The sequence below is a fragment of the Chinchilla lanigera genome, unplaced genomic scaffold (assembly GCF_000276665.1).
Source record: "Chinchilla lanigera isolate Chin_1 unplaced genomic scaffold, ChiLan1.0 scaffold00082, whole genome shotgun sequence".
Classification (NCBI taxonomy): domain Eukaryota; kingdom Metazoa; phylum Chordata; class Mammalia; order Rodentia; family Chinchillidae; genus Chinchilla; species Chinchilla lanigera.
Window position 1 is genome coordinate 1,529,395 of NW_004955483.1, and position 25,750 is coordinate 1,555,144.

At 40.1% G+C, this 25,750-nt stretch overlaps 1 protein-coding gene across 5 annotated transcripts in view; it reads right to left on the reverse strand.

Moving 5' to 3' along the window:
- The window catches only part of Lrrc16a (leucine rich repeat containing 16A), a 306,943-nt gene that overhangs the window by 65,539 nt on the left and 215,654 nt on the right, over positions 1-25,750 (reverse strand). For all 5 annotated transcript variants that reach the window (XM_013503829.1, XM_013503832.1, XM_005403347.2 and 2 more), the window contains 4 exons: positions 20,759-20,857; positions 10,252-10,380; positions 9,041-9,172; positions 794-969 (listed from right to left, as the gene is read on the reverse strand). In XM_013503829.1, coding sequence (XP_013359283.1) covers positions 794-969; positions 9,041-9,172; positions 10,252-10,380; positions 20,759-20,857 — 536 coding nt within the window. The remainder of the gene's footprint in view (positions 1-793; positions 970-9,040; positions 9,173-10,251; positions 10,381-20,758; positions 20,858-25,750) is intronic.

Below are 25,750 nucleotides of genomic sequence, written 5' to 3' on the forward strand. Positions count from 1 at the left end.
TTGCCATTTACCTCCATCAATCTGTGTTAGCACTATTCCTACTCTCCTGACAGGAGCTATTTTTGCTACATCCAAACAGTCCTATCAATATTCAGAAATAGTTAAAAGAGAAATTAAAACTGTTCTTGAAATTTCACTCATCTGAATCTTTAACTAAGAAACAGAGTAAGAATTAGCCGAGTCATCACGGAATACTGGTGATCACCAAGAGTTTCTATGTTGAAATGCAGGGAAATATGTCAGTGATCACAGCTTTTAAATGTTTGAGTCTTGGCATATTTTTCAAACAGCTGCCTCTGTAAACCCCAGAAAGACATCATCAGTACATACGCAGTATCACAGGTCTACCAAAACAACCCAGAAGGAAAATATGGTAGGGTCCTAGAGGGTCTCTGTGTCTATTATAGCCTTTGCATTTGCTCTTAATAGCATGGTGACAGAGAGCAAACTGGCCTTAGTGTTTAATTAGCGATTTAGAAAGAAAAACATCTGAAGCAGAAACTAGGATTACAAACATGTCCCTCTCCCTTAAATATAAAACCTTAAAGAGAGCCGATAACTCTAAGCTCTTGGGCAATGCAGGCATACATGTGGAAATATATAAAACCTTCTTATTTTGGAAATGTATAAAACCTATGTGTTTATGCACAGCTATATTTATATGCAGCCCCTGCCTATTAGATATGCCTGAGCACATAATATACGGATAAAGCCAACATTAATACTCTTTAGAGCTGCCTCAACTCACTCATGGATACTGCAGATCCACGGCTTATTAATGTTATAAACCCACCTAATTTTGTTAAGGATATCAATTCCAGACTGCTCCAACAGGACATTTTTAACAAAGGTACGTGGAATGGAAATCTTTTCGGTGCTGGCATGAATCAAGTCTTGTCGAATGTGGGCTTTTCTCATCACATTGGGACAAAGGTTCTCAGCAGCATCGACCATGGATTCAAGCAGAGCCTGCAATGCAGCACAGAGGAGGGCGAGATGATGACACCGGAAGGGAGACGCCACCACAAAACTGTGAGGTGGCGCCAAGCTTGGGCATCACCAGAAATCCAAAGCTGCCCAAGGTGACTTGGGACTGCTGCATAATTGTGATCTCAGGTAACCACTTAAATCGGACACTGGCACCTGCAGTGTGACAACACACCAGCCTAACAAAGCTGTGAGTGCGCAAATTAAAAAATACAAGTGTCCAACCTTTATGCACCGACTTTCCACATCAGATCGTTCCTCCTTATACTAGAAAATAAACTTAGGGGTAGGAACCCCAGACCTAGAAAGAGAAAGACCTAAAAAATACATCAGATTGGAATGCTTGTGACATTTTGCAAATGACAGAAACCTCAAATTAGGTCAAATCATTCAAAGGCTCTCTCAAAACAGCAGCAGCTGATTAATCAAAGAAACCACTGCCAGTTTTGCTCCTTTAAAAGAAAAGCTTTAGAGTCAGGTAAAACAATAATTATTATAACAACAATAAACAACATAGACAATAGTCGATGAGGATATTCACAGAGCACTTAATAAAAATTAACAGCAATAGTCATAAACACATTCATATAGCACTTTAGAGTATGAAAAACGTTTCTGCACATTTCATTCCTCCAATATCTGTGAAGACGAACAGAGCAGCTACACATGTGACCACCATTTTACAGTCGAAGAATGTGAGCAAAGGGAAGTTACACAATGCGCTTGAGATGGACCATACAGCTGGCAATTGTGGACAGGCATCACTGCCTGTGTCAGACCTGAGTCTGCACCCATCTGAGCAGTACTGGGTAAAGTTACTGATTTCATCATTTTACATTTCTCGCCTGAAAAATGGCAGTTAAAAAAAAAAGTTCTCACTTCATAGGATTATTGAGGATTAAATATTACACATGTAAAATGTCTAGCGCACAGTTATTCACAGATAACAGCTATTAATCCAGAGTACCAGCCTAGCACTCCTCAGAAACAGGACCTCAGGCATCGGCACTGTTTAACTCTGTCCTGTTCATCAGCCTACAAGTTACTCTCTGAACAGTCCCCCTGCACGAGGGCGCGAATTCAGGCAGAGTGCACTCCAGAGGGAAAGTGTGAAGATCTGGCCCCTCGTGAAGGGGCTATGGAATGAGTCGGGAGGGGTAGGAAATAATCCATCTCTGCTGTTCTCAGATTCTCACCTTCAAAATCAGCAATGTCTAAGATCTCTTTCTCCTCTATAATCGATGAGTACACACCTTGCGCCCTATCAAAAGGAATTTTAGCTACCTTAGGCATTTAATTCAAATATTTTGCAGTTGGCTCCCCACAACACCTGTACACTTGCACTAACAAACATACGATACAGCACTCTGTACAAACTACAATCATCCACAGCCTCTTTTAATCCACATAGCAAGTCTAGAAATCAAGGTAGATTTGAACATCTCCATTTATAGATGAGAAATCTGCAGCTCAGAGAAAACAAGTCACCTGCTAGGGTCACATGGCTGGTTTCTAGAATTACTGAGTTGGAAACTAGAGTCTTCTGCTTCCCATGCTGGCACCATCCTCTCACACCCTGCCCAGGACCCAAAGCGTGTTCCTTTCCTCTCTGCTTCATCACCTCTACTTTCCCCTGAGTCATCTGCACCAGATTTAGTGGCGGCAGGACCTGGAGAAAGGGTCGCAGAACACAATTATAATGAATCGCCTAGCCAGGCATGGTGGTGCATACTTGTAATCCCAGCACTGGGGAGGCTGAGGCAGCAGGATCACCATGAGTTGGAGAACAGCATGGGCTACATAAGCAAGTTCAAGGCCAGCCTGCACTACACAGTAAGACCCTATCTCAAAACAAACCAACAAACTGAACCCCCGACCAGTCTTCATGCCCAGCTTACAGCCCAGGGTTTTAGACACGCCCCTTCCAGGTACTCAGGCCTGCCACACTCTAGATCCTGTTAACATCCACCCTACCTGTGGCTTCACCTTACTACCACATCCCAGTGAGTACAGTACCGCAAAGTGTTCGGTTTTGCCGTCACCTACCCTTGCCAGATACTGTGACAACCAATGTTCCTCTAGGAATGCAGTACAGTAGCTTCAAATCCCACCCTTCTGATGGTTTCAGACACAATCAACGTTGTTCCATAGAGTCAGTGTTTCATTTACCTACATCTGGCATTTTCTCTGCTCATTATTCTTTCCTCAAGCACAGACCTTTCTCTGATAACTTTTCCTCTGTCCCAAAGTATGCACCTGCAAAAATTTTGTACTGTTGCTCAGTGATAGTAAACTATCTCAGTTTCTGATTTGATGAAAATGTCATCACATCCTCATTCTTAAATATTAAGTCCACTGGGTTTTAATTCTAAATAGACACTTCCTGTTTGCTCAGAAGTCTGAAGATGTGATTTCATTGTCTTCTAGCTTCTACTAAGTGTTGAAAATTGAATGAGCAGTGCTCATGTCAGATTTTCTTAAATAATAAAAAAATCTCCCTTTTCCTTTGACTACGTCTTTGTTTGTATTTTCTTCCATGTTCATGATGATGATTCTAGATGTGGACTGTTTCAGATCTGCTGGTCTTCCTGAATTGGAAGAGGCTGGACTATTATTAGTACCCAAAATTCTTAGCCACCAACTCTTTGAATTCTTTTTTCTTTTATTTTGGGAATCTAAAGTAGACTTCTGTGAGACTTTCTCACTCGCTCACTCTGTCGGTGTCACTGAACTTTTTTTACACCTCCTTCATTTTGTTAGTCTCAGTTTTCCTGCCCTCACATGCCTTGCAGTGAACAGACACGGTATCTGAACTGTAGTGATCAGATTTCATTTTGCACAGATGAGGGGTAATCAAAATATAAGCTGAATATTAATAAAAAGTTTAACACACAAAGACACATTGCCATTAACCTTTCTCATACTTCAAACACTTATTCCATCATTTGTGTCACTTTCTGAAGCAACTATGAAGTCTTCTAAGTGCCTTTAGAGGTGATGAAAAATACAGCGAATGCTGTTGCTGAATGCCATCCAATGAAAAGGCAGACTTACAAAAACATGACGGTATGTTTTCAGCCACCTTGTGTACCAGATTTAGCATCATGAGACTTCTGACTCTTCCCCAAAGTCAAAATAAGCATGACAGGTAAACATTTTTAACCTATTCAGCACATCCAAGCAGCCACAATAGTGCAGATAAAGACACTCAAGAAACAGGATGATCAGAAATGCTTCGGAAAGCGGCAAGAATAAGTGTGTTTGAAACAAGGCAGAATATTTTGAGGAGGATTGATGGCAATGTGTCTTTTAATGTAATAAATTTCTAAATAATTAAACATTCACTGTTACACCTCATATGTCCCTAATGACACTCTCAAGGGTACATATTTCTTAACTATAAAAACTGATAGCACTTAGGAAATCTGTGTAATATTTGTAAAACAAATTGGTTTAAAAGCTTCAGATGGCAGCTAAATTCATACCCTTGCATTTACTCAATGACTGGCAAATACAACTTCCATACTAAAGTGTTCCATGTCCAGAAACCTTGCCTAAGACTGAGATTAAGGGTGGTGGACTAGTTAATCTGGCAGAAGAAATTTTAAGGCAGGATGTTGAGGCTGTGGCGTGGCTATTGTTGGGGGATTTTAGCCAGATCTATGTTGAGAGTCCAAAGCAAAGAGCCCAGCAGGATGATTTAAAATGTTATGAGTCTGGCCAGAAAGGAAGCCCCAGTAAAGCTGTGAACTGCAAAGATAGAGCTGAGGTGATCTTGATTGTTGAGAAAGAACGGGAGAATGGAAAAGATGGTCTGAGGGCATCACAAGAAGCAGGGAATCTCTACCTTTTACAGCCTTAAAATTATAAAAGTGAAAGAGTGTGCTTTGAGGAGAAAGCCACACAGAACCATCTTCCAGAATGGTGGCAGCATAGAGAATTTGTATCTCAGAATCGGATTCAGACTGACCAGCAATGCAGACACTCAACCTCTACAGCCACGAGAGAGAAAAGCCTGGCTACTGCTCCAACTGGCAGCAGACCTTCATCCACATGCTGCTGGCTTTAGGCACATGAAGAATGCAAGAGTTATGAGGTCAAGGCGGCTTCCACCTCGATTTCAGAAGGCCTGTGAGACCAGGCAGTGTGCCCCTGAGAGGGCAATATGTGAAGCTGTGAAGGCGAAGCTAAAGGTACAATGGAGACCCCAGAAGTTTGGAAAAGCCAGGAACATGGATCATCTAAGAAAAGCTGCAAGGAGGGACCAAAGCAGGCCTAAGAGAGAAGCCATGAGAGCTATAACCACCAGAAGTGCCCTAGGGGTGGAACCATCCAAGCCCTTTGAAGTTTACAATGTGTCACAGATTGTTTCAGATTCTGGACACGGAACTACAGGACTTTATATTTGCCCTGCTGGATTTTGGACTTGCTTTGGTCCCAAACCTTGGTATCCCACTGCTTGTACCTTTTGGAATGAAAATGTTTATCTTTGTGCGACTGAATGTTACAAGTGTTTTAACTTTTCATTTGTATAGCAGCTTGTAGCTGAGAGTTTGCCTTACATCTCAGAGGAGACGTGGGACTTGGACTTTTCAGCAATGCTGAAACTGTTACAACTTTGGCAACTCTTACAGATAGACTAAATACCTTTTGCATAAAGGGATGTGCATGCGTCTTTAGGGGGCCAGGGACAGATAGTTATGGTTCTAATGTAATATAATGTTGATAGACTTAAAATTAGTTCTTAAGGATTGTTAAACCTGTGTTATAAATGGTCAAGTTGTGAAATGTTAGGAATAAGCATGTCTTTGTATGTGGAAACTAATGTTTAAAGAAATGTGTCTGGTTGCCAAGTTAACAAGGGGTGGATTGTAATGGTTGATACACTGTGTCAACTTGAGAAGTTTACAAGTTTAACTAAGCAAATCAGCAAGGAGCCAGGGTCCTTACTTTGTAAATATCCTCATCCTGTGCAAGAGGAGGGCATGGAGATTGTAGTAGTGCTACACACCCCCCAGGGGGTGGTAGCCTGCTTACAATAAAAGGGACGGAAAGAGGCTTGTTCTTTTGATGCTTTTGATGTCTTCTGCTGCCTTCAAGTGTTGCCCCTATGCTACGCCACTCTGCCTTGGAGCCACTGACTATGGACTGAAACTTCCATAAACTGTGAGTTAAATAAACTTTTCCTTCCAGCTGCCTTAGTTTTTGCTAATATAATATGCTACTTTTAGAAAACTGGGAAAACAGAAAAAAAGGACTCTTTCCCAAGGAAAATTTGATATTAGTAGCAAAATAAGTAATAGCCACTCTAGTTTATTAAGAAATGGAACCCTGGTTGTATTAAAAATGCATTTTCCTTTCATAATTTTAAGAAAATCATAGAGTACTATTTAGCTACAAAAGAAGGAGAAAACTAAGTCATTTGCAGGAAAATGGATGCACCTTGAGGCCATAAATCAGACAGACAAGGTTACATATTATATAGTTTCTCTTATATAAGAAACCCAAATAATTTAAAGAGTAAAATAAAATATATATTCCAGGAAACACAGAGATAGATTATGTGGTGATGGGAAGAAGGTTCTAGGGATGGTGGAAAATGGGAGGGAGGAAAGGGAAAGGAAAAAGGAACTACAATCAATAGGTCTATGTACCCGTTCCCCACAAGGAATGTACTTATTATATATTGTGAACATATACAAATAAAATGAATAAAACTTTAAAAAAATGCATTGCAAGGCTAGTATAAAACAAGAATGATTTTTGTAAACAGCAAAAGGTAGCCCATTTGTTGGGTAAACGGGAAGGGAACAGAAAGGATGTACACTGACTACAGTCTATGGACACTATCAAGAACTCACTGCGCACCCAGTGAAAAGAAAATTAAACAGTAACATTCAATTAAGATGCATGTATGGGGGATTTGCTATGATTCATGACAGACATTCCCAAGAGGAAAGGAACTGAAAACTGAGAGGGACTGAGAATAATGAAAAGAAGCAAATAGGAAAGGGAGGGACAGGCCAGCTGGGGGCCGGGAGGAAGTGAGAGGCTAGAAAAGCATGCTATGGTCCTTGCAGATAAACAAGTAGGTGACAAACTGAGAACTCTGGTGACATTTAACAGAGTCAGAAAAGTTAGCACGCTACAGAGATGCAGGGAATGCCTATTTAGAAAAACTAGGTGGTTCTAAATATACTTATGTTTTACAAATTCAAATGCCTCTTACTTGCTGACTTCTAGTTTCGCCCAAGAACAACTAGCAAGAGTCAGTTTCACACATTCTGTGCAGTAAGCAGGAAAGAGACCTCAAGGGGCACTAGGTAATGTGCAGGCCAGACAGCTTGAATGACAATGGACAGTTGGAAGCAGCTGAATGGGAAGGGCCCTGCTACAATGTTTCATGCTGATTTAAATCTCAGCCAGTTCTTACTATGCAAGAAATTATTACAAACATTTTTTTTAAAGAAAAAAGGCAATGGACGTGAATAGGTAATTTGCAACAGAAGAAATAAGTGCGTAACAAAATTACTTGATCACTGCATTATTACAGAAATTTTTAAAAACGAGATAAAAGAACTCATTAAAAACATGAGTGTTACCTGCTGTATTTAGTATTGCTCAGTATGTAGCAAAATGATCAACTGCACCACTGGGCAGTTTACAAGCACACATGAAAGTATGAACATATGTACTACTTAGTAGAATTAATCAAAAAAAAATTTTTTTTTTTTAATCAAAATTTAGAAAAGAAACTATGGTGGTACATTTACATAACAGAATACCATGTAGCTACCAAAACTGATAATAATTCATCACTATTAGAGTTGCATTTATGACACTGTACCAGATATAAAAGGTTACTAATCTATAAGTACAATACTGCATAAATGTAAAATTGTATGTAAAGGTGCAGAACGCCTGAAAATTCACTAAATTATTCAAAGTGATGTAATCTCTGAGATTTCAGTGATTTTTTACTTTACACATACTTGCTAAAATGTTTCACAAAGAAAAGAGTTTCACTTCTTATAGTCAGAAAAAAAACAACAAAGTTGATTTGATTTTAAATATATAAAATAGTATCCACTGTGTACTTTGTCCTTCATGAAGGACACAAGTGCTATTCAGCAACAAATGGTCTGGCAGGACTTCTCATCAACCAACAGGTCTTTTTCTAACCTCTATCTTAGTTTAAGGTAAATTCAAAAGTGGTACATAAAAAGTAACACACAAGTATCTCTGTATGATTAAAGGAAGACAGGGACATAAACACCTAAAATCCAAAACACTGTGTCCATCATTAACTTAATTTTCAAAGGGAGAAACTTGTACCTCAAATCTCTATGAGGTACGGCAGTTGTGTTCTTGGAAGAAAACAGATCAGATAATTATAGAAATTCAGACAAGGAGTTTTTAAGGCAACCTTGAAAGGCAGACTAGAAATAAGGAAAACTTTTTAAATGTGAAATCTCTCTGGTATACTCGTACTTTGAAATTAACTTAAGAAAACGTGGGTCTACAGCGCACCATTAAAATATCACAGATTGTTTTTAACCCTTTTTCAGTCAGGACACCTAGAAGAGATCTTTGGTACTCTGAGTGCCCTGTGACTCCATTCTAAATATTTCTCCTAGTCTTTCAATCAAAGGTCCTTTCAAGGACCGCTGTGCATCTGCCTAGTGTCAGACTCCCATCTAGGAACTATAGGCACGGCCCCGTCATCCTTCCATACTCAAAATCAAATACAGTAACAGAAGACTGCTTTTTTTTTTTTCTTCCTGAGTAGACTTCTTTTGTGCCATCTAAGGAGTAATCAACCATTCTTTATTTATCATATTAAGGACACCCAGAGATTTACCATCAAAAATTAAATCAATGTTCACTTGAACTTGTTTTATAAGAAGTTACTCTACAATGTATAAACAAAGCTGGAATACATGTGCACTGACACAAAAAGCATGCGTACGCACACCCCTTTGTAAAACACATGTAGCTGTGTGCTGAAGTGCTATCATTTACATTCCAATCAACAATTAACAAAACCACAGACCTTTAGTTGTTCATCTACAACTCTTGTAACTTCTCCTGCCATCGATTCCAGGGTTTCCTGAATGGGATTGGATAATAAACCGCTGGTTCCTGCCCAAGATGCACCACCAACATGGTACAGATTTGGTAGCAACTGTAAGAAAAATAAAAAATAACTATAATAATAAAACACTGTGATATAAAATGGGAAAAACTGTTCTGCTGCTTCTCCACTGAGACCAATACTTCAATAGGTACCAAATCACTGCAGAGTTAATGAAAAGCTGTAGAACTATTATTAGGGGCGATCTGTTCTTGGAAAAACACTCTTTGTACAGACAGATAAACTGAGGTTCAGTTCTTTAAGGGCTTTACTTTTATTCAGTGAATCCCAGTAAACCCGAGAAACACACATGGGATTTGGAGACCTCCACACTGACCTTCTTGTCACTCAGCAGTATGGAAGCCACACAGCAGTACATGGAAGTGTAGAAGCCTCCCCGTGTGCTTCGTGTTCTTATCTGAACCATGATAGCTGACTTATTTTTATTTATACTTTGGTCACCAAAAATGTAGGCTTTGCCACATAAGGCAATTCTCTAATTCTTCGCAGATACTAACTGAGTATCACTTGATTCAGTTCAATTCAACTATGAGACTCTTGTCTGTCGCTAGTGTCGGATCCTACAAGGTTAGGGCTCAGTCTCACAAAAATCCCCCAGTTCAGATGCCAGTTCCAGGTCCCAGGTCACCACTGCCACTTCTGGACAATCAATATAAATGCCAGACATCCCGCAGCTTACCCATCAGGTTCAAGAATTTACCACAATGATTTGCAGAACTCAGGAAAGCACCTTACTTATTAAAAAGCACTTTACTTATTAAAAGCTGGCTTATTAAAAAGGGCAGAACAGAGGAATTTATTCAGTTGGAGGTAGAATAACTTTAAGTGAGTTATTACTCACTGAAGCTATGCACCAGCTGTTTAGGGCCCAATTTTATCCTTTGCAAGTCATGCTGGCCCTCTGCTTTGTATTCCACATTCTTTACATTTTTGGTAATCGGCACACGTATAGAAAGGGGACAAAGATTAATTCAGGTCACTATGTCACCTGTTAATAAACTTGGAATTTGGTAGAGAGGTAAAGGAACTTGGAACTAGTTTCTAAAATTTAAATGAAAAACACTCTTTTTAGCACACAAGATTCACGCAAAGCTTGACGTGAAACTTACTGTTTTAGAGTTCTTCGCATCACGCATGAGCCGTTCTGCTGACTTTAAATCTTCCTGGATAGCATCTCCCCCGCAATTTCGCAAAGAGTTGAGGTGATCTTGTACTTTCACACATATTCTGTCAATCATCTGCGCCAAAACAGAAAAGCATCCAAGGAAGCCCAGGTGATAGTCAGATAGAAGGAAACACAGAGCAAAGAATGGTAAAAATTTCAGAAAACTAAACGCAGGAGGCTAAAAGCTTCTTTATGGAAGCTTAGTGAATACAGTTTATAGCCAATTATTACTTTAAGTATTCATGCAAGAAAGCTCTGGCAACATTAACTCCAGAGGAAAGATTTAAAGCATTTTGGTCCTTTGCCTACCTTAAGACATGCAGCAAGTAAAGCAAAAGTGAGCCCTTCTTGAGGATTTGAAACCTTGCAGCTAGCTTTGCTGGACAGTGACTCTCCCCCATTAACTTATACTGTGTGCTCTGTGGCTGTGACACATAGCGCCAGGCACCCAGGGACCAGACATGAAATGTGCAGTGTGGAGACTGCTGAGATGAGGACAAAATGATGCCAGTGGCTGATCAGTCTCAGTACTACTGAAGTCAGAATAGCCTCTGCAAATGGACAGTTTTTAAATTAATATGACCACATGAACTACTGTTCTATATAAATGAAGAGCCATCAAAACATAGATGCGAGTGGAGATCTTATTATATCAACACAGGTAATGGTAAAATTAATCACATTTACTTTATTTCCCTCCAAAGGAGACTTACCTGGAAAATAAGCCCTAGATGAGTTTTGAGGATCCTTGTAATACAAGCCCTACCCCCCAAAATAAAAGTTCAGGTCATCAACAAGACAGATGCATTTAGTAGTCCACTGCAGCACATGACAGATGTATTGAATTATAAAATAATATTAATATGCAATTAAACATAAAAACGAATATTACTGACTTTAATACTTAAATACATGATAATATAAATTATAATTAAGTATTTGTAAATACCCAAGTGGGTGCTTTCGGATGAGAGGTAAATGCTTACGTAAACAGATAAACTCAGGACTTATTGCTGAATGACCAATTGCAGTCCAGACATAATGCACAAATATGGGGCATACTTAATAATGCATGGACATGATTGTCTAATGAATCTCCACGATTCAATATGTTGCGTGTTGTAACAATGCACCACAAGCAGGCTACATGGATACGAAGTGCTTATGTAAGGAGCGCTCTATGCTGGACATGAGAGGCTGAAGCCAATATTTCTATAAGAAATGGAGTCACAAGAAACTCAAACTGGCAATGGAGTACTACTCAGCTATAAAGAAAGATAAACTCGAGGCTTTTATAGATAAATGGATGTAACTAGAGACCATCCTCATAAGTGAAATAAACCAGACTCACATGTGTAAACATCATATTGTCTCCCTACTAAAAGAAACTAAAAGAGTAAATAAGGTCAGAAAGGTACAACAGATATAGCGAAAGGGAAAGAAACTGCTCAAAGGGAAAGAACAACTGGGATGGGGGAAAAAAGAAAAGAAGGAAGGGGAAAAACAGATCTGTAATATATAAGATGGCAAAGATAATGTACTGCTAATTTCTACTAGTTCACTGAAAGGAACAGTTAGTGCTTATGTTGTTTGATCAATTTTGCAATGCCTGTACCTGATAATCTGAGCAATTACTTTGACAATAACAATACGCAATATAATAGCCATGGTTAACTTTCTATCGACTTGTTTTGAAATTCTGTATCATTTTTATTGTTTTTTTTTCTCTCTTTAAAATAAAAAATAAAGAAAAATAAAAAAGAAATTCAAACTGGCATTCAGGGCTTGGAGAGTTATGACAATGTTCCAGAAGATTATATGACTGTATTTGAATTAATGTAGATTTTTCTACATAAACATATGTAGATTGCTGTACATGAAAATATAAGGCATCCCCTGAAAATAAGCCCTATAGTGTCTTTTGGAACAAAAATTAATATAACACTTGTTCTTATTTTGGGGAAAATATGACAGTTTCTATTCAAATAAGGTCTCCTTCTTGGGATAACTGCATGAGAATCATTTCCAGTTGTCCCATGGATTTAAATACACACCAAAGGATGTAGTGAGTCACTACAGTGGACAAAATCTATAACTGAATGTTAGACGGTGCTCTTCTGTATTTGTACCTTTACAGGAAAGTATGAACAGCTAGGATTTGAATATGGTTTGTGCCTGCCAAGACCCTGCTGTGGCTCAAGTCCTTGTGTAGCAGGGTGCAAGCCAGGGACTGGCTCACAACGGTGATTGCGTCCTGGAGGCTGACCCCTCCTAAACCAGGGCCTTTCTTGGGTGAGCCAGTTCTCCCACACCCCAGACATGGATGAGTTACTGTGAGAGCAGGTTCTTACAAACAGAGGCCAGTTCTGGGTTTGTCTGTTCCACACACACCCAATGGCTCTTTAAATTTCCACCTCGAGCTGAAGCAGCACAAAGCTCTCACCACCGGCTCGCTCTCGTTCCTCCCAGCCTCCTGAAATGACAGCCAAACTGAACCTTTCCTCTTAATAATTCACCCAGTCTGAAGTACTCTGCTATAGTCACAGGAAATGGACTAAGAAAATAAAAAGCGCACAAGTCTGAAGAAAAAGAAAATCTAGTGTGGCTTAAAATTTTTCTCCAATACTTTTCTGCACAGTATGGTACCCACTTGCCTAATGTTCCCACATCACAATGTCTCTCCAGCTAAACTGCATGATTACACGATGCTCTACATATAGCTAACTGTACATTTTAAAAAATCTTAACAGATACAAATCCTAACTCTCCTATTATATTGATCTGTGCTTCCTAAAGCAAAACTAGTCATCCCTAATTCCTACCTTACTAAGAATGAATCCTAAATTCACGGGACAAATAAACCATACACTAAGAAAGGATCTGCACGCCACCTGGGGCCCCTGAAGGCTGGCTCAGAGGTAAATGCAGTGCTGTAAAGTAATAATCTTTAACAGACGCAAAGGCTCCGAGCAACTCCTGAAGACAGCACTGTTCAGAGCTCACCAAGGAGAGAGGGGGTAAATGAACTCAACCAAAATGGTCTCAAGTGTAGCATTTTCAGATCACACTGAACAGAACCGTAAAAATTTAGTTCTTCAATTTAAATAAGATAAAATCACACATATCTCAAGACTCCTCTGAGTGTGTACTTAGTGAAGTTTCACGCAAGTAGATGGATCACATTCAGATGTCCAAGCCAAGGCTTGGCAAAGGCAAACTATCATTGATTTTAGATGACACCGAATAATTACAAAGAATACAAAGTGAAAATTTATGAACAGAAAATCAAAGAGTTGACAGTCAGCTTATAAATCATGTCAACACAGTACAGAAATGTGAAGCAGAGAGGCTAGGGCAAGCTGGCAGGGAGAGACTTCGTGGGTTAGCCCACCAGCAGACCCCATGGTGAGTGACACATTAGGGGTTTTAAGCTAACCTTCCCTACTTCACCCGAACTCCCAGTGTTTGGTTTTTCCAAAGCAACATAGAGAATTTACTGACTGTGTGGTATGAGAAACCCCCTCCCTCCCAGGGATATATATATATATATATATATATATATATATATATATATATATATATATACACACTCTGCCATTCTTAGACAAAGTCTTCTTTATTTTCAGTCTTTCTTTGGGTTCTTATGTCCCTTACAGGTCCCCCGTGTTCCCTTGAGAACACACTGAAAGTTACAGGGTTTTCCAGGACACAGTCTTCTCTTCCCTAAGCTTCTTTTCCTCAAGCTTCACACTCCACATTCCTTTTACCCTTCCCAAAGTGATATAATTCAGGGGTCCCTGACACAAACACACCCAGGCAGGACCCTTCTCTGCATTCTCTCCCGCACCTGGAACCTATGAAGCATGGGGCCTCAAAAAATGTATCCTAACACAGAAGGAAAGGACTGTGCATAGAGCAGAACTATCACCTTCCTTGCTGTCAAAAATATCTCAATGAATGTGGTGTAAGTGAAGTTGGCTTCTTTGGCGACCATGTCATACAACTAACTAACATCTGCTGCTGACTACTTAGGCTTCTTCTAATATATTGGGGTGTTGAGCCCAAGTGTAGGACTTAAAACTATTAGCAATAAATGCCATCCTTAGCAGCTTACAACTTATTACAGCTGCTCTTAGTTCTAGCAAATAGGTTGTTCCTGGAAAATTTTCTCTTGCTCTTCCATTTCTTTATTTAAGAGAAAGCTACTGAACACCTGGTATTGAAGAGAATCAGTCCTGAATGAGAAGCAACTTAAAAACATAGACACATCCACAATTAACAGTAGCACAGATATAAAATACCATGTGATATAATATCCACAGGGGTGTTAACATTTTATTCTCTTCACTGCTGAGTCACTGTTTCCTACAGCAGTGTCTCTCATATGACAGAACCTTGTATAACAGTTTATTCAATGATAAAGAATCACAGGACATTCTAGAAGGTTTCAGTCAAGGGAGGAATTATACTTAGTTGAGGTGAAAGACAGCTTTTTAGCTCTGTCTTGAAAGATTTCTACAGATTACGAAAGGGTTTGCTTTCATTTTTGTTTTTGTTTTTTTTCTTCTTTGGGAGGGAGTCTAGCTACACTGCCCAAGCTGTCCTTGAACTACTGGACTCAAGCGATCCTTGCATCTTAGCCTCCTAAAAGCTGCACCCATGGATGCATGCCACCATGCCTGGTTACAAGACAGAATTTTAAGCAAAAGAAGGAACACCAGACACCTGGCACTCCTGTTATTTAATGGTCGGGAACAGGGTGCCTCACGCACAGCAGAGAAGACGAAGGGATGCTTCCTGCAGGCAGCATGGGGCGGGCTCTGCCTGCAAGGTGGGTCTGGGGCCACCACTGAGAGTAGCCATGAGGGACACAAAGGGTCCGTCTTTGTGGAAAGCAATGACAGGGATATAGGAAACCATTTCCTATAGCTCTTGAAGAACAAGTGGCAGGAAGGAGGTGGTCAAACCTGAGCACGGAAGCTGGCAGGGGACATGCAGTGCAGAGAACACTCCAAAGCCACAGTGGAGTCAGCAGCCGCCCAGTGGCTGTGAGGACAGTGCGCGAGTGGCTTGGCCAAGATAGCGCCCAGTGGCCAGGGCACAGTGAAAAGCACGAGCCCAGGGTGCGAGAGGGGAATCCTGGCTTTATATATCTGCTATCGGGGAAGACCAGGCCCTAGGGACCCAGGAAGGAAGCGCAAAAGGGAGGGGAAAGATGGAGCCTCCAGGGTAGAAGGAGGAACCAGGGGTGAGACCAGGCATCACCCCCAAATGGGAGTTAAAATAGAGGAGGATCAGACCAAGCACAAAGCGAGGGGAAACACTAAATGGATGTTGGGGAGATGAAAGGTGAAGGAGATGTATAGCAAAAAGATGGGCAAGACAAGGATGGGAGAGAAATTTGGGGAATGATGCTGTCCGGGAACAGAGAAGTGGATTTGGAGAAAGACATGGTGGTCAACAATGACGGGCATTGTAATAAGAAAGATAGCAACAAACATTCTCGGTCCTCAGTGAGGACATAAAGCCTTCACATGCAGCTTCAGGCAATCCTTGCCCCCTTCTGAGGCACGTACCCTCTTTACTCCCTGTATATAGAGGAAGAAAGTAAGGTTTAAAGAGGTGAGAAAATAACTAACTTAAATTCCCACAGACAGGGAAGAGCAGAACCTGGATTTAAATGTGAGTCATCTAAACTGAGGGTCCACGTTCTCAACTCTACTAATGAAGGAAGAAAAAGGGCAGCTGGACTCGGTGAAGAGGAGGTCATGGAGATACCTTAGTAGACAGATGGAGACAGGGGCCAGGTCTTATAAGGTTACAAAGTGAGGGGCGGCAAAGATGTCCTGATCACAAGTATTAAAATCCACTTATGAAAGAACATGTTGACTAAATAGCTCTTTTTGGGGGAAGGGGTTGAGACAGGGTCTCACTGTGTAGTTCAAGCTGGTATTAAACTCACTATGCAGCCCAGGATGGCCTGAAACTTGTGATGGTCCTTTTGCCTCAGGTTCCTGAATGCTGGGACTACAGGTGTGCACTACCAAGCCCAGCTTTTTTTTTAAAGAGATCTGAAGGCTAAGAAAAGGAGCCTGACAAAAGAAAAGCAACTAATGAAGTCTGCAGGAAACAGACATTTCACCCACTCCCGTGGGCACCCGCTGCATTGCTATGGCATAATCATACATGAGTAGCTACCATGAGACACTCTGGGCTGCAAAGCCAAAATTATTTACTACATCGCTTTTTTGGGGAAAAGGTTCCCAAGTCCTATGATAAAAAGGCAGCGGGAGAATAGGGAGTCTTATAATAACCTTTCGTAATCAAAGCCAATAGACAAAAACAAATATAGGAGTAGCTATTGGACTTTGATGTTTCATTCAAATACATTTTAATTTTTTTTGGTGTCTCTTGAGACCAGTGACTAGCTATGCGGTTGACAGAGGCACTGGACACGGTGTTCACACTTCAGAAAACATCAAGGTAAATCTCCCCTAAAGCCACTGAAGTGATGAAAGCTGCAAATAGCCAATCATAAAATCCCAAGAACTCCCCACAGAGAAAAGGTGGCCATATACCTACCTAATGATCCCAATAATTCAGAACAATGTCACCTGTGCAGAATTAAATATTCACACAGCTCTCCTGTGTACAGTTTCCTTTCAATTGAGAAGATGATACTGACTTCTAAGAATGAGCATTAAGGATTGTTGCAGTAGTTTTCTTTGGATTGGTAAAATTCCCACTGAATGAGGAAAAACTTGGAAAGATTGCATAAGAAAGAAGTCTGCATTTTGGTAGCTTAAAAAGGAACACAGGGCCAAAGTTCAGTGCAAGATTTCAGCACTCTCATTGCTGTGAATGTTAAACACTAAAACCAGGAAGTAATAATAAACCAGGAAGTACTAGGGGAAGATTAGCCCTTTGCTGGAAATTCTGAACAGTTTTTAAAGCACTGTTAAGTCAAAATGCTGCTTTCTTTCTTAAAACTTCCAGCTACTTCATTAATAACTTATGAATACTTTATTCTCAATATAAACTGTTGTACTTTTTCTAATTTAAATAATACATGTTAGTAGTAAAACATTTAAGCAATACTGAGAAGTAAAGGAGAATAAAAATCACACCACCCAGGACAGTGGTGGCAAGCCCATGGCACACATGCCGCAGCAGGCTGCTGGTATCTCTAAAAAGCTCTGAAAGGTTTGCCATCACTAACTCAGGGTAACTATTATCCAGTTTGATGAGTACCCTTTCACAAGTCTCTAGGCCTACCTGTGCAGTCATTGTCCTATAAGTTTACCTGACTTGAATATTAAACGTATTTTTATTCTAGGCGCCTTTCATTCTCTCTCAATATAAAAAAAGATATCTGCAAACTACACAAAATGATCTAAAAAGAAAGAGCAACTCACTAGCAGTTATTCTTTCTCAATCTTCAGAGATAAACACTTTATTTCATTTTTCTAGCGGCTTCCACAGATTCATCATTATATTCTTGATTTATCAGTTATGGACAACACCAGCTGATTCCATGAAACATAAACTAAAAATTTAACACATTCCTGCTACCAGTCAATATTCTTCATCTTCAGGTCCTAGCTTTCATTACTCTTACAGTGTGAAGATTTCAGTGTCCACATTCTATAACATAACAATAACTAAGTTTCCCCTCCATGTCTAAGTTGATAGTGAAACTCCAAGTACTCTGACAGTAACAAAATTGTATCTGTGAGCCCTAAGGGGAAAAGACATAATTCTATGACTCTTTACCTTATACCTCAAAGTAGATTATCCCAAAGCGGTATTTTTTAAAATGTTCTTTCAACTACCATCTCTGTTACAGTTTCTTATTTATACTGACTATTGTATACTCTCTTGTTTTTCTTTGTTAAACTGAAGAACTTCCTAAAGTAACTTTTTTTCATGTAGGAAAAGTGGGGGCAAAAGTCCTGAGCCCACTGGCTGGGTGAGGTGGCACATGCCTGTAATCCCAGCACTTGGGAGGCTGGAGAGGCTGAGGTAGTCAGATCACTGTGACTTCAAGGCCAGCCTGGGCTACAAAGTGAGTTTAAGGGCAGCCTGAACCACATACTGAGACCCTGTCTCAAAAAGACAAACAAACAAACAAACAAAAAACCGAAACAACTTCTGAGTTCATGTCTGAAAAAAGCCTTTATTCTGTCCTCACTCTAAGTAATACAATAATTGGGTATAGAATTCTTGGCCTAAATTAAATCTTTTCCTGAAATTAGATGACAGTACTTTGCTTATTTCTAAGGACAGATGCTAAAAGACACTTCTACTGTTTTAAGAATGAAGTTCAGTGTAAAGCACTAGCATGCACAAGGCCCTCGGTTCAACTGCCAGCACTGGGAAATGAACAAACAGAAGATGACTTGTTCAATCTCTCTGGATCCTACATCTTTTATGAGTTTTGAGATTTTTACAAAACATATCTAGGTGTCGATCTTCTGCCCATTCACTTTGATCAATTTCAGTCAGTCAAATTAATGCCAAGACTCAAGAAATGGAATTGTGGGGGCTGGGGATTTAGCTCAGCTGCACAGTGCTTGCCTGGCAAGCGTGAAGTCGAGAGTTCCATTCCCGATACCGGAAAAAAAACAAAACAAACAAACAAACAAAAACAGAAATGGAATTGTGTTATATTCTGCCTATTATAACTCTCATTTTTAAACTTTGAAGCCCCTAATATTATAGGCACCTAAGTTAGATAAAAATTAATATACAGTCAGAGAGGGACTGGGCCCTCCAGGAAATCAGCACAAAAGTATAAAGACATTAGAATTGTGGCAGTAAGTACATCTGAATAAGGCCAGGCCTCCAGATGAAGACAAAATGGCCAGACCCACATGCCTAAGGGATAAACAGTAACTTGGAATTATACTGTAATTAGCACCACCTGGTCCACAAAGTACAGCGGCATCAGTCACCCAGGTAGGTGACCAGAGTACCTGGACCCATCCCTTCCCAAAATGCCTTTGTTATTCCCATGGAACCTTGCTATGTGACTCATTTCCCTATTGGATCAATATTAGCTAAGGAGCTATACTTATAATCCTATAGGCTGACTGTAGTTTGACCCACACTGAACCCATGTTGCAACTTTGCTGTATAAATTACCCCTGACAAAGGGCCTCCGTGGCCACGCCATCCCAGACTCCTCCTAGAATCCCTGGAGCTATTTTTCTCTATTTCCAGTAAAACTCTTCTAACTTCCTTTGGTTCATGACTTTATTCATTGATGTTGTGGGACTACAAACTTTGCAAATTTGACATGTAACAGGCTGGGAATTATGTTTCTCCTATATCACTATTAGAAGAGCATTGGTGACTCTGATTCGATTTGAATCTATCTTGCTTTGCTCTCATACATTTTTATCTTTTCACTATATGTTATATTTTTTCCACTTCTTCTTCCAGAAGAACAGCTTAGTCTGTGTCCAAGCAGTTTAATTCTGTACTACAGTGATATTTTAATTGCTAAGCATTATTTCTAATTTTCCGATGACTCTTTTCATAGCAGCTTGTTCTTATCAGATGTAATGTTTTCTCAAGTCCTAATGAACTTAACTAATTGCAGCCCTCTGCTATGCTGTGAATTATCAGACCTCAGTTCTTTCATTCACCTTGCTTTTCCTCTGAGGCGCTGTTTCCCTCAAATGTTTGTGATCTTCAGTTTTTGTGAATTTTTTGAGCTGGGTGTGGCAGCTGAGGCAAAAGGATTGCAAATTTCAGGCAATCTTGGGCAATTTGGCAACTCAGTGAGACCCTATTTAAAAATTTTAAAAGGCTGAGGATGTAGCTCAGTGCAAAAGCTTTAATTTTCAATCCCCAGTACCACACACAAAACAAAACAAAACAAATATTATTAGAATTGTTTGTTTTTCGTGAGAGGAAAGAGAAATGCGCGGACAGAAAAGCTCTTCGGTTTCTCTTTGGCACTTAGTGCTAATTAGTGCTCAACAAACTCTTGCGGATTCACAAAAATCCGGAGATTTGCACCTCAGCACCTGACGGCAAAGGACCAGAGAGATCTGTACAGAATGTAGTAAATCCAATCACCCCAGACTTCACGATCTGTATTCAGGATTCCCTCATGTTTGTACAGTACCCTGAAGCACACCTTCCTGGCTGTATGAAAAGGCACTAAGCCAGCAACAGTGACAAGTGCACATTTGGGATCGGCCTCCTCTTACTCCTTCCTCTTCCCACAAACTCTAATAACATTGGCTGCCATTCTCAAGCACCGATTCTTGCTGTCTTCCTGGTGATCCATGGAAGAACAGACACCCTTTGCTCTTACAAGGTGCAGTGAAGGGCAGACAGAGGGCTGGGATGCATTTGGGTGGCACAGCTCTTGCCCGGTTTGCATGAGGATGTGCGGGGGTCAGGGGAGCCAGGGGAGAGAGCAGCGGGGGCCCCCTTACCTGCTGGGTGGTGCTGGTGACGATGCCCTGCTGGAGGCGGTAGGCCTGCTCCTGAAGGTACTTTCTAGTCTCGTGATTCCGCAGCAGATAGTTTTCTATCTGGAAATTAAGCACATGTATCTCTCAAGAACACATGTGACTCTGGAGAGAATAAAGTTCTAAGTGAACCAGTCAGTTCCTGGACTTAAAACCTGAGCTGTGATACACACATCCTGCCAGTGCCTTGAACCCACGGGACAGACGGGATGGGGATGTCTGCCACTGGGATTTATGAGTTGGTGTGTTTAGTCGGAAAATTAACTTTCAGGTAATTGGATTAATTTCTTTTAAAATTTTTTTTAAATTTTTATCACTACATATTTGATGTACATAATGATTACATGCATTGTGAGGAGTTGATTCATGTATATAACACATCTCAATTCTTTCCCCTTTTTCCTGCACCCTCTCTTTTAACAAGAAAATTTAAAAATTGAACCACTTTCTGTGTGACTCAGCAGTTGACAAAGATAAGTAAGTGTTTAGTTGCCTGTGGGATTAGAAACATTTTATTCCTTGTCAGCTTGCCCTCTCAATCCTTCTCTCTCATGAATTTTTAAGTATCAAACAGTTCAGAAGTTAAATAAATATCCCCAAGGAGTACAGATGTTATTCACTGAGAAAATTCTTATCTTAAGGGGAAAGAGGGGGAGAGAGAGAAAACTACAAAAATTGAAACTTGAAGGATACAGGCTGATAAAACTCAAAAGATACAGTGCTACCTCGGTTCACAAACTCAACTCTTGGGGCTGGGGATATAGCTCAGCGGTGCAAGCCCCTGCCTGGCAAGCACAAGGTCGCAAGTTCAATTTCCGTACCAAAACCAAACCAAAACAAACAAACAAACCAAAAAAAACCCAAACTTGACTCTTTTGGAGATTCAGGTCACATACTGAGTTGGATAAGAACCGAATCAAATTCAGTGGTTAGGTGCAATATGGACCTTATGGGGGAAATTTGATTCGGTTCTCATCCAATTTGGTTTGTGAGCAGAATCATGGAAGAGAATTGAGTTTGTAATTTTAACAATCCATCAGGTTTTCATTTTTTCCCAAAATAGGACTTATATTAGTGAATTATAGAATATGAAATGGATTTCCATAGAAAATTAGAAACCTTGAAGGTGTCTGACAGTTTGCATGTTTATATCCATTCCTCTACGAAAGTGAGATGTGCAAATAACAAGAGTGAAAGAAAGCATCTAAGGAGAACAGGCAACGGACATACATTGAACTAAAAGTGCAGGGTGAAGGCATTAGAACGATGGGAACTATAAAGATGTTCTATTAAAAAAAGACTGGAAGTAAGTAAACGGAGTCAGGTATTTTTCTTCTTTTTTTAATAATACTGTTTAACCATTTGCCTTTTAATTTGTCACTGCAGGTCCCTGGTTAAGAACTTCTAATAACTGTGAGACGTGCAGTATTATTACAGTTCATTTTCATTTTCCATATGCTGAAATGACTGCTACTTAACAGCAATTAGGAACAATTAAAATACAGACTGTAATTACCAGCATCCTTGGAAATAATAAAGTAGAGCAAAATGTACCTTCCCACGAAACATAAATGAGGAAGTTATAAAGACACAAAGATCCCTGAAACAAAACATCATTAAACTGACACATTAATGCCTTGACTTTATATCACAGTAACATTCTTTTGCTGCTTTCCAAGAAGTCGTCACTGGCCAAGGTGACACTGCTAATGTGAAATATTTTGCCAGAAGGAATCTGAAATGTTACAGGCACATACAATGAGTCTGTCCTGTTACCTGAGCCTCTCTGGGCGCTGGCAGGGACTGGGTCCAAGCATCCAGGAGTCTCCTGTGATCACAGACCGTTCCCCAGCGCACACACCCGGCTTCACAGAATAAACTGGAAGCAAGTTTTTGGGTTTTTTAATAATACTCAGAGCTTGTTTTAACAAACAAGTTTAAGGGAAAGAGGAATAACAATTTTCGAGTGTCTTCAGTATCAGCCATATAGCTAGCACCACCGAAATAACACACATCTTAGATTAACAGGACACATATCTTTCCACGCATCACTGGTTCCAGGACAAGGACAGAAAGCTCATCTCTGGGCACCAAGAAATGAGGGCCCAGCTAACGTCAAAGGGGAAGGGAGGCACCCGAACAGTCACCATCATGTTCGCCAGATCCTGAGAGCTAGATGAGCTGGGAGACCATCTAGCACCAGTCAGACATGGACAGTCTCCCTGCCCCAGACAGTAGTGGCACAAGAAACAAAAAAAAAAACCCTGCATTTAAATAAAGGAATCATGCATTTTACAAAAAGTATAAAGACTAGCATGAAATCTAATTTTACTATTAATAGAGTAAAACTATTCCAGTGGACAAAAATCTAGCTATAAAATGAAAACTTGCATATGTAAAAGCACAGTGAAGTACAATAAGAAAAAACAAATGATATGAACCATAAAGTCATTAATTCTCATTTTTAAAAGCCATAAGATTATCAATTAATATATTTATAGACTTCTGCCTTACTTCCCATTTTCTATGTCTTTGTAAAGTTTCTGGCCTGTATTGCATGTCTTCACATAGCTGAACAGGAATCTACCAGGTGTGTGACATTTTTTAATTCATTTAATTGTTCCTGTTTCTTTCTTTATCTTCCCCTCTCTTTACCTTCTAGTTTTAAGTAAGCCTTTTTCTAGCACATCAGTCTCATGCTCACACATCCCTGTGCGAAGTGGAAAGTTTCACTCCCCACCTCAGGTGACGGGTTGTGGTCAAAACACAAGTGCACTACAAATACTGAACAGAACCGCCTTCGAGCTATGTGTTCAAAGCACACAGGAAACACCGATGAATATTGTGTGCGGCTCTGGGTACCATCCCCAGGATATTTCATTATGTATATGCAAATGTCCCCAAATTAAAATATCCAAACCTGAAATATTTCTAGTCCATACATTTCAGATTAAAGATTCTCAACTCATACATTTTTATAAATTTATTTTCATTGTAGTGTTTGCAATACACATCCAAAATAATAAATTCAAGTCCACTTTCAAACAACACTACCCTCTTTTGTAGGAGTCTACGTGCCCTACAGTAGGGCACTGCGGGTTCCTCTGTCCCCTAGTCATAAGCTGTCATCAGCCAGTACACTGTTACCATGATTTCAAAGAAACAATCTCTACTAGGCCAATTAGAAAACCAGGATCTTACTTCACCTTCTCTAATTCCCTCTCTAATGCCCTTCCTTTTTTTATACAGATCTGAACCTCTAACCTATATCATAATTCTCCCTGAAGAACTTTTTAAAATATTTCTTGCAAGCTATCTAGTGGCAATACATTCCCTCAATTTTCATTTATATTACAAAATCTTTCCTCTTCACTTCTGAAGGATAATGTCACTGCATTAAGAATTTTTGGCTGCTGGTTTTTTTTTTTTCTGTCAACACTTTACTATACACATTTCTTGCTCACACAGCTTCCCAGAAAATGCAGAACATGATTCTTAACCTTGCTTCTCAGTATCTTAGGCGCTTCCTCCCTCTAGCTTTTTATAAAATTTTCTCTTCCTTTGCTTTTGTGCAGCTTGAACAAAATAGCCTCATGTGTAATTATTTTCGAGCAATTGTCCTTCTTGGTGATCTCTGAGTGTTCCGGATCTATAGTTTAATATCTATCATTTATTTTGGAAGATTATCAACCACTATAACTTCAGGAAAAAAATGAAGCTGAGAAAGATCAAGTCAGTTTTTTTTCCTTTTTGAGACAGGGTCTCTCTATGCAGTTCAGGCTGGCCTTGAGCGCACTTTGTAGCCCAGGCTGGTCTCAAACTTGCAATGATCCTCCTGCCTCAGCCTCCTAAATGCTGGGATCACAGGCATGCACCATCACGCCCAGCTCAAGTAACTTTTTGATGGTTACAAAGTTTGTTCTTATGTTAGGTCTTTAGAATCTAAATCTTGAATAATTTCTTTGCCATGCTAGGAGCTTTCCCTCTTCTGTCCTAACATTATTTTTTATTCAACAAGTGCCTACAAAGTATTGAAGCATGCACGCCAGGCACTGTACTAGTTGCTGGAAATAAAAACATTAAAAAAATAAAAGATTCTGCCTTCAAGGAATTCACAATCTATTAGGAGAAAGAAACCCATAGGCAGATAACTTAATACAATGTCTGAAAGCCTATGGCACAGGGAATCCTGAGAAAACCATCCACCCAGAGGAGACAAGGAGCTCTGAGAAGTTTTCTTGATGGTCTGATACCTAGTCTCAGGCTATACAAAGACACATGCATGCGCGCGCGCACACACACACACACACACACACACACACAGAGGGCAGCATGGATAGTATGGGTACTACCTCCAGTAGGGCAGTGACACTTAAACTCTGCAATCACCAGGAAATCTAGTACAAGCAGATTGCTAGAGCCTACCTCAGATTCTGAATTTAAGAATCTGTATTGCTCACAAATTCTCTGATAGGAGAAGGGTGCAGTGGGAGGTGGAAAAAAGCCAGATCCTGGATGGAATTTTCTGCTGTGCTAAGGAAAGCAGGCTTTACTCATGCTGAAAGCCACCAGTGAGGGATGGAGTAAGGGTTTTAGCCTGTTCGGATTCACTACTTAATAGCTAATCTTTTCTTCCTTACCAGAACATGGAAAAGAGACAAGAGGAGATAAATGTCATGAGAGATGATGGGCTTGAAGGAAGGGATCTGTTCTAAGAATGGAGGATGAGAACTAGTGAAGATACTTTGCTACAGAATCCGCTAACTTGCTGGCTGGCTGGTGAGGGGACATCCAACTCCCCACCCACCACTATAACCCCCACTCCCAGGGAGCAGCAAGTGAGCTAGCAGAGCATCATCCATATTTGCAGCCACTCCCCATCACTTGCTTCACGGCCTGAACACCTGAGCTCCACCTCTTGCTGGATTAGCAACAGCATTAAATTCTTTTTTTTTT